This window comes from Batrachochytrium dendrobatidis, assembly GCF_000203795.2.
Source record: "Batrachochytrium dendrobatidis JAM81 unplaced genomic scaffold BATDEscaffold_11, whole genome shotgun sequence".
Taxonomy (NCBI): Eukaryota; Fungi; Chytridiomycota; class Chytridiomycetes; order Rhizophydiales; genus Batrachochytrium; species Batrachochytrium dendrobatidis.
The window spans coordinates 30,428-40,078 of NW_006281109.1; the positions used below are offsets into that span (position 1 = coordinate 30,428).

The following is a 9,651-nucleotide window of genomic DNA, read 5'->3' on the forward strand; positions in this document are numbered from 1 at the left end:
GATCACTGCATACATCAACATGTGCATAATGGCCATATTGTTGGCATTGTATATTCAACATGTGATATTTGACACTTGACAGAGTTGATACTGCGATTGATGTGTGTGATCAGTCAGGCTATTGATGCAACTATTTTGACACTACAATCAACGAGTCAAACCAGTCAAATTGGTCAGATCTGATATCAACACACATGACTATTGCTGGTATTGGTGTTGCATGTGTCAATACGACATGACAAGCAATATCATATTGACACAATACACACATGCATGTCAGCATCATCAATGTGTACAACTATGCAATATACAATCAACTGTATCGTATTGGAAATACAAGTGTCAATGTACAATATGATATCATGCCAACCAAGACCGTGTACAATGATCAGATACAATGCATGTACATACAATTTTATTGTAAATTTAATCAGAAATACAGTCGAATCGGTTGAAATCAGTCCAGATTAGCATTCAAGTCAATTGGATGGATCGTCACGTCTGGATCGCTGAAAGAATGATTTCAATCCATTCATAAACTTGGATGAACCTTTCCGTCTATTGGAAGAAGCTCCCTGTCCAGTGGATCCAGATTCAGATGGTGTATCCGGTGATGGTTGTGAATCTTGATGCTGTTGTTGGCCACTAGGTTTCTGACCAAGACGCTTACTGCGTCCTGATGATTGTCCTTTATTACCTGATCCGTCAAAGTATTCCATAACGGAAGGATGTTTGCCGATAAGCGAAAGTTGCTGACCAAATGATTTAGGATCCCAAGGCCCTCCAAAAACGAGTTCCACAAGATCTATTTCGACGAGTTCCAGTTCAAAACTAATACTATTACATTCGGACTCGCACTCATGGTAGTCTTTTCCAAGATCGGCAAGTTTGGCTTTTTGAGCTTTAAGATCAACCTTAGTCTCCTGAATTTCATCATCATATTTTGGACCGCCACTGTTTCCTTGAGCTTTATGTTTCAAAACTTGAATCTTTCTCCCCAAGTTCATTACCAGTTTCTTTTGATCCTCATATTCAGATTTTAAGGAGTTGCATATTCTTCCATAATGATTACGATTATGATTTAGCTTTAGGTGTTTTTCGAGCAAATCCTTGATGATGTTTGGAAGTGGATTAAGACCGCCTAAGCCTATACCGTTTGGATTATGAGTTGGCGAGGTGTTAGACTCGGTGCTTGTAGTTGCACTGGGATCGATTGGATTGGCAATAGTAACCGAGCAGGCAAACAGGATCGATGACAATACAGCAACTGCGAGCTTCATTCTACTGGTTTGGTTGAGCAAGTTGTAATGTCATTCAACAGGTCAAGTTTTGAACTGTATTTATATACATTATTGAATAAATGATATTAAAAGCATATCCCTTGAATGACCGTTTTAAGGGTTAGCGTTGTCAGGGTTGATATTGATTTGTGATCAATGCCAAACTTTGAAGAGTCTCCCTTTATATGATATCCGCAATCGTGGCTGAGCTGCTATCTGACCATACACTCGAATATCATATGGTTGGTCATAAAGCTTCACCCTAAAAATGGCTATGGTCAAGGGTTAGGGTTAAGAAATGAGCATAGACCAAAACTGAAATGAGTTGACACTCGGCTATTAGTTGGTCATCAATATGTGCCGTGATATTCCATGCTTGTTAAAATAGCAAGTAATTGGCATGATTCAACGTACAAGTAGTGTATAGTGAGCATCGGATGATACTGTTTTACTTGAACAAGAGTGCTAAATCCGTTGGAATAATTGTAATTTAGTCGTCTATTTCTGTACTACATTTTACATTCTCATTGTTACACAACATCAAATGTCTGCAAAGAAAACAGCTGGAAATGGAATGCGTTTGTAGGAATAGAAAACATCATACACAAGATGGCAGCAGTATTGCGTACATACAAATCAAAGTATGCTATCATGATTGTCAACGGATTGATTGAAAACAACTTTATATCCAACTTGCCCATCAACAACCAACAACTCTGCAAGATCCTTCTTGCCAATATCACAGTATCTGGATGGAAATACGGAACCGATTCAAACTGCTGTCAATCAATACTGTCATTCAACACTACAAGGCTGACATTAACAAGTTGTTTGACATCTCATTATCTCCAAAGAAAAACGGAATCCAGACCAGATTCGCTTGGAATGTCAGCAACAACTCACTGTTTGTTGCTACATCAAGACTCGTCAGTACAGACCCACACAATACAATGTAAAAGGTATCAGGCAACCAGATACAAATGAACTGTTTGTCTGCAATATGCTGCATCATATTGGAATGGGTCCTGAAACTCGTTGTATCATTGCATCTCACAGCACCAAAACAGTCTACATTGCTATCAAGTATTGCCATGTGGTGCTATTGTCCGAGTTGACAAGGATACAGCAAACAATACCCAACTTTGATTGGATTTGATATTTCGTATCCTGTGTATATGCGATTGTGCTGTCAACTCATCAAACTGCGGTCAAGTCGATGATAAAGCAATGATTGTCGACTTTTGTATCCAAAAACAGTCAAAAGATTACATTAAAACAGACATTATGGACAAATTCTACAAAGGAAATGGTAAATTCCATTATTCTGGGTTGATGCAAATTGCAGTCAAAACAACAAACGCTGTAAACATGGATACGATGAACAAGTCGTTGTAGGAATGGAATGCAAGTTGCTGGAGAGTATTGAGCGAGCCGAATCGGAGATTGATGGATTGGTTTAAAATGGGGTAATGGACTGATATTTGAAACGATTTACAACGATATGTCCATGATCTTGAAGAAACAGTTGCAGTTCTAATGGAATATTTTGTTGGTAGCATTCATCTTTAAATGTAGGCATATTGGTATCCAGCAACAATGGAAAATGTGTAATATTACAACTGTAATGTCTGGACAACTGACTGTCTGAATAACAGTAACTATTTCCAGTGATGCTGATTTGTAAACACTCGAATTATTCAACAACACTCTATCAATGCATTTGCAAGAGTCATTGGACGTATCCGTTGTTTGAAAGTTGATTCTCATACATTCAGAAGTGGAAGTTATGAAGCTTATTTCCATGCAGACACGATCAATGTATTACTTTTTGTTGGATAGGCTGTATCATCTGGCATCAATTCAGACACACTTGTCAGTCCTGTTCCGTATACAATGAGTCACATATGGACACATATGGATACCAATGCAACAATCAAGAATCAATTGTCATTTACAAGTCCGAATTGCCAACCAACAATCGTACTAATGGACCAACGGACCAATGCCAAAACACCTGCACATCAGACAGTTTATTGGACATGACTTGATTGTTCTTGACAACTGATTGAAAACTGCTTGATGACTCGAGTAATCCAATCACACATTGCTGGCAATTAAATGGAACTATACAATGTGTCATGTATACATTGGATATCATCAGTTTATCAGTGACTATCTGGTGTTTGTTTATGCATGATTACTTGGACTACTATTTGCAATCAATGCAATCACTGGTGTCAATGACTGATAACAATGAAACCAAACGATTTCCCACATCAGATTATGCACATTCATTCTGGAATGCAACTCTGCATCGATATCGTAAATATCAACCAGAATCCGAGCCAAACGAATCAAGCGAGTGTCGCAAGCTTGCATTCATTTGAAAATACTCGATATCAGGCTAAAGTTGCATGTGAAATGGTCATTTGTACAAGGTTAAACAACATCGACATTTACAATCAATGTGATGTTGGAACAGAGCTGCTATTTCCGAATTTAAAAGTCCAAATTGTACACATTGTTATCAAGTCTAATCTACACCCTTCATGCCATACCATGTCATGCTTGATAGTTTCATACACTGCTGCAAGAGTTGTATTGTGTGTATTTCGAGTATTTCCATCACTCCATCACACTGTATTGGCTCAAACAACTCAAACAGATTGTCATAATCTGACATGATTCCAAAATAATTGCAATCGGTTATATTTGACATGATCGGATCATTGTAAACCATTGATTTCAGTAATTCAAGATTAAACAAGCCAATATTACTTTTTCCAAATTTGAATCAGCATGTTGTTGTAATATCGTCAATATTGTGAGCAACTCTGAGCAGACACTTGGACATTCAGTATCAAGTGATATTGGATACTTTCAAATATGTATCCAGTGATAAATGAGCGGTGATGTGTTTGAAATCAATTTACCATTACAAACCATTGTGTATTTTTCAATACACTTGATGGTATCAATGACCACTAATGGATTCAACTCGTATTCCGAATGAGCCATCATGTGGTAACCCAATTGCTTAGTATTGGTTGTTATTTGATAATGTCACATTTTGTGTCCTGCCATGAGATTGATTTCATCTGAACATTTGACAACCGTGCAAGAAACATTGATTGAACTCGTACAGTTTCATATGCAAGTGCATCAATAGTATATCGACCAACGAGACCAATTTTGTTGGTTGATACTCGTTGATACTCACTGGTAACTTGATGAAAATGTGTCAAACCATGACTTTCATGACAACACTGTACAAACTGTACGAGTTTAAAAGATTATTGGTGAATATTGTCCAATTTGATTGTTGACTGCAATTATTTTGGTTGGTTCGAGTTTCATTCTTTTGTCAAAAAACATCAAATGAATATTGAAACAACAAAGACAGCAGCAACACAACTGTTGAATGAATACTACCAAATCAGCACTCAAGCCATACCAACACAGAGAGTCAAGTCTGAATGGCAGGATGACAACAAACGAGGTTTGTTTTTGGGAATCATCCAAGAGGGAGAAACCTCACACATCACTCGACTGCACAACCTGCTGACTGCCAACCAATTTGCAGAGCAGCAGGAATTCTCAACCAAGGTCCAGTTGTCAGACCCAGAACATCATTGTATATTCATTGATGACATGTTTGGGTATTACATACTGCCATTCCACAAAGACTACAACGATTCATCCAGCTGGCACACTCCAGTTTCATCAAACCCAACATCAAGAAACAACTCTGCTGATGATCTGGACTATGTTGCAGAAGTGAGTGAGCTACAGCACAAGGACTTGAACAAGGCAGTTGAAAAGAGAGACAGTGTCTGCTTGTTTTGCTGGGATAAGTTGTCCTTGCAAGGAGCACACATCATATCACAAAAGAACATTGGAATGGCATACAACGAACCATCCATCTTGCAACGATCTGGTTTGACACAGAAACATCAAATACAGAACGGACTGTTGTTGTGTATCAAGTGCCATGACCAATTTGGTAAACTAAAGCAATATGTGGATGTAGTGAATGACAAACTGGTGATCAAAGTGATCAATGAGACGAATGACTCGACAAGTGACAAGCACAAGAAGTGGATCGAGACAATTGAAGATTTGAAAGTTATCCGCAGAACAAGGCAAAAGAGATGGACTGACAATCGACAAACAGTCAAATTCAACAGTGAAATGACATTGTATTTCATTCACAACAATCTCACTCGACTACCAAACAGGAACGCACTAGAGTTCCACAAGACAGCATGTCTCATTTGGTGTATGGCTGGTAGTGTAGAATCTGATGATGAATATTGTCCATATGATGATAACGATGGCTGTACTCCTGTCGATTACTGGAGTAATAGCATCGAGAAATGGATGGAATCGAGTACTACTTTGATTATTGAAAATACTCGATAAAACTGTGTATTCATTACAAGAGACTGGTTTCTGTTACAGCAATAGTTGTCATTGTAGTGAGTGTGAATACCAACAGTTGATGTTGACACTTTTGAATTCAAGCAATAATGAAAGCAACTCAAATGTCTCTTTCCATTGCAGTGAGACAGTTTGTCAACCAACAATGTCTCATCAATTGATGACACATTCAAATTCCAGTGATGATGATGTTGCTACCAATGATCGTGGAACTGATAGTGCAGTCTTTTTACACTGTGGTGGGACAACTCGGTATCATGTCAATCATGTCCATCGTTGTGGAAATCACTTGTTAATCTACTCTGAATGAACAACTTTCTTTCAATCTGTGTATCGACTGTATCAATTGTATTGTCCAACATCAAACATTATGTCAATCAATAATAGTCAAAATACAATATTATATTTTCTGTACGATTATTATAAATCACAATCAATGAAATCCATGTAAGCTACCAACTCCATCAAAACACTCACTTGCTCCATTTGCCATGAAGTTGTTACAACACTTTTGATCCAATGTCAGGATGCCAATCACTTTGTATATCCTGTATATCTTGAACCCAATGGAACTGTCCGATTTGTAGGACTGTCCGAGTTTTACACAACATGATGCTGGAAAGAACCATCAAATCACAAATGATTAATTGTGAGCATGATAATTGTAAAATATCAGTATTTCTGTAGACAAAACACAATCATGACAAGAATTGAAAATCCAGAACAACAGGATGTGACTATTGTACATAACTTGCATCAAAACCTTGTTTGAAGACTTGTTTCAAAACTGGATGTAATGTATTTTGGGTCGACGGAAATGGATATTCAAAATCGTTGACCAATTGCATGAAAACAGGAATCACAATCAGAATCAGAATTGAAATTGGACACATTAAAGTCATTTGTCATCATATTCCATGGCCAGATACCAGTATTCAAAATAGTAAATAGTCAATGGTTATTGAAAATAATCAATATTTGCCAAAATCCCAGCAATACAATCATGATAACTTACTGGCTACCTCAAATCAGTAAATCGTTTGAAAATAATACCACAATAACTATCAAACATACTTTGAATGTAATTGATGATTCACCAACAATACCACTGTATGCGGTAGATTTGGAATATCAGATACAACAAGCCAAGTGTCGACATGGCAAACGATGAACTGGATGTGTTTTTCCAGCATTTGCTTGACCCAAGAAATGGTGCTGGGTTCCATCAAGATTACGGATTCATAGTATGATATATTCAACATATTTGGCGTCTACATCGGCACTCATTACCATTTGATACAATTTCTGCTGTAATGTGTGCTGTTTTTCCATCACTTTACCAAGAACATCTAAATCGCTAAATACATGATGAGCCATTCGGTCTACATTGATCTGAGCGTCCGTTACAGTGTGATGATGACTTTTGATCAAAGTACTAAGCCAGAATGTAAAATATACATACAATACAATGTCTTGTAGTAACTCTTGTTCAGCAACTCATTGATTCAATGATAAAGTGGCTTGTATTGATTTTGAATGATACTTTTCATCAAGGAATTGAATGTTTGATTTCAAGAGTTTGTCGGGATCTACTTTGATTGGGTTGTCCGACTTGAGCATATATCGAGGTATGATTTCATGAGTAATAGGTTCAATATCATTGCACAAATAGTGGGTTGCTACTTTTACAAGATGGTTGGTTAGATTTCGTTCAACAACATAATACTTTTGACCGTTTTTAGGTTTGATGAAAACCGAGTTCACGACCAAAGTTTGTAGATACTTGGATCTTAAGGATGTGCTTGTGATGTGTAATGTCATTGAAGTGGTTTTGAATAAACCCAAGAAAATCCATTTTGGAATGGTATCAACAAACAATTGGATTGGATTTACTTTCTATTATTGTTTAAACTCGTTGAAAATGTTGGAAACCTGTTGGAAACCTGTTACAAAGTAATTCTGATTTGAACAAAAATAGTGGTTCAATTGGCTCATACAGAGTCCATTACGAGATGCTCGGATTGAGTTTTGTCGTTGATTTATTGTTGCCATTAGGAAAACCCCAATAACAATATCATGAAAATGATTGGATCAATGGTGAATATTGATGTTAAACTCGTCAAAGTCAAGTTGCGGTTTACAAAACGTATCCAAGGATTCAGGAGTCGAGTTGAACCAACAAAGGCGTACAAGCAACTGATTCAACTACAAATAGAGCATTGGAACTGTTAAAGATTTTTGATTATCGCGCAAGAAGTATAGAGATAGAAAATAGAGAAAGAGACTGAGTCTTTCAATTAGTAAAGTATAAGGTAATAATATATAATCTGCCGCTGTAGAAAAGATCGGTCAGAAGAGATCTTGAATGATAATCAGGAAGTAGTCACGCAAATGAAAGTCAACAGAATAACGAGTTGAACTTAATAGATAATAACGAAGTTATGTCAGATGATATTTAGATGATTGATTCAGAGGATATTCAGAGGATATTCAGAGGATGGTTTATTTAGTAAGAAAGTATCTTGGCTTTTATAGTAATTTAGTTAAGGGAGTGAGTGGAGAAAGTGGAGATATAATATCTCCACTTTAAGCTTTGTTTGTAAAGCGGCAATGTTTGATTGCTTCAACAAAGGTCTGATTTCTTTAACAGGAACCAAGCAAGCAAGTTAAAGCGACAGTTTAATAGACATATCAACAAACATCCTTTCCACCCAAAATACAATACAATACAGTGCAAGACACATGTTCACCAATGTGATGGAGTTGATGCAAAATATACCGAAGAAATCACCAATCAAAACATTGGATATTGGCTTGATATTCAATTTGGGTATATGCTGCAAAATGTAGATACTGAAAAAACAATTCAATTTAATATTTCAGATAATACATTATTGTTTAATGGTAACAATCAATCCATGATTAATATGGATATTGACATTGTTTTGGATCTGATTGACGGAAATGATATTATTGAATGCATGAAACGTCATAATTCAAAGTATATTGTTGAAAGTATCTATGAATATGCTATCCTTGCAAATAACACTGGTTGTTATCAGGTCATTGATGTATATGGAACAAACCATGTCAATGTATCAATCAACAATCCAGTAACTGTTGATGTAATACCAAACACAGTATACGCAATCAATGATATGGTTGTTGACCCATTCACAATACTCGACAAATATCAACATATCAGAAAGTTTAAATTTATTCAAAATCAAAATCATCGACAAACCATCAATCTGAATCTGAATCTGGCTCTTGAAATTCTAAACCACGTCTTTTCATAAACCTTTTAAAGTCTTGTCTGATACTGGATACTTTTATCCTTGCCGCTACATACTCTTCTTTTAATTTCTTTTCAACATTTGGATCGTACGTTGACCCTGATATCTCTTCTCCCCTTTCTAACGCTGACTGTTGCTCCAGTCCAATGGCTTCATAATCCCAATATTCTTCGCGTTTTTCTTTTGCAATCTTTTTAGACGCTACAAGCCTTTGTCTTATACGATCAAAGGTTCTCTGATCCCGTTCGTTCAATCCAGTCACTTGATTTGAAACAGTATTGCCCGACTCGTCATGAATCATTGGTTGTTGTTGGTCTTGTTCCATTGGTTGTTGTTGGTCTTGACTGGAAGTACTTGGACTGGATTGATCAATCGGCTGTTGCTGATCTTTGTTGGAAATACCTGAACTGGGTTGATCAGCTGGTTGTTGTTGGTATTTGTCAAAATTGCTTGAACCGACTTGATCAATTGGGTCAAATGCTTGACTGGGAGTATTTAAACCAGCTATATCAAACAGTTCTTGCCAGTCTTCAAAAGTGTTTGAATTGATTTCATCTATTAAGCGTTGCCAGTATTTGTCAGGGATGTCTAGACCGGGTTCATCAGTTGATTGTTTCCGACTTTGTTGGAGACTC

At 36.8% G+C, this 9,651-nt stretch overlaps 5 protein-coding genes across 5 annotated transcripts; 2 read left to right on the plus strand and 3 right to left on the minus strand.

Annotated features, from left to right (window-relative positions):
• Positions 1-479: 479 nt before the first annotated feature.
• BATDEDRAFT_26751 (uncharacterized protein) lies at positions 480-1,280 on the minus strand (the record flags this gene model as incomplete). The annotated part of the gene is made up of 1 exon (XM_006680976.1): positions 480-1,280. One exon carries the CDS (start codon positions 1,278-1,280, stop codon positions 480-482), a length of 801 nt encoding a protein of 266 aa, XP_006681039.1.
• Positions 1,281-1,889: 609 nt separating this feature from the next.
• BATDEDRAFT_26752 (uncharacterized protein) lies at positions 1,890-3,323 on the plus strand (the record flags this gene model as incomplete). Its single annotated transcript, XM_006680977.1, has 3 exons — positions 1,890-2,239; positions 2,538-2,589; positions 3,120-3,323. 3 exons carry the CDS (start codon positions 1,890-1,892, stop codon positions 3,321-3,323), a joined length of 606 nt encoding a protein of 201 aa, XP_006681040.1.
• Positions 3,324-4,658: 1,335 nt separating this feature from the next.
• On the plus strand, positions 4,659-5,702 carry BATDEDRAFT_90979 (uncharacterized protein; the record flags this gene model as incomplete). The annotated part of the gene is made up of 1 exon (XM_006681123.1): positions 4,659-5,702. The coding sequence occupies one exon, from the start codon at positions 4,659-4,661 to the stop codon at positions 5,700-5,702; it is 1,044 nt and encodes a 347-aa protein (XP_006681186.1).
• Positions 5,703-6,959: 1,257 nt separating this feature from the next.
• BATDEDRAFT_26754 (uncharacterized protein) lies at positions 6,960-7,541 on the minus strand (the record flags this gene model as incomplete). Its single annotated transcript, XM_006680978.1, has 2 exons — positions 6,960-7,155; positions 7,264-7,541. The coding sequence occupies 2 exons, from the start codon at positions 7,539-7,541 to the stop codon at positions 6,960-6,962; spliced, it is 474 nt and encodes a 157-aa protein (XP_006681041.1).
• A 1,425-nt stretch (positions 7,542-8,966) lies between these two features.
• BATDEDRAFT_90970 (uncharacterized protein) lies at positions 8,967-9,317 on the minus strand (the record flags this gene model as incomplete). The annotated part of the gene is made up of 1 exon (XM_006681188.1): positions 8,967-9,317. The coding sequence occupies one exon, from the start codon at positions 9,315-9,317 to the stop codon at positions 8,967-8,969; it is 351 nt and encodes a 116-aa protein (XP_006681251.1).
• Positions 9,318-9,651: the final 334 nt, after the last annotated feature.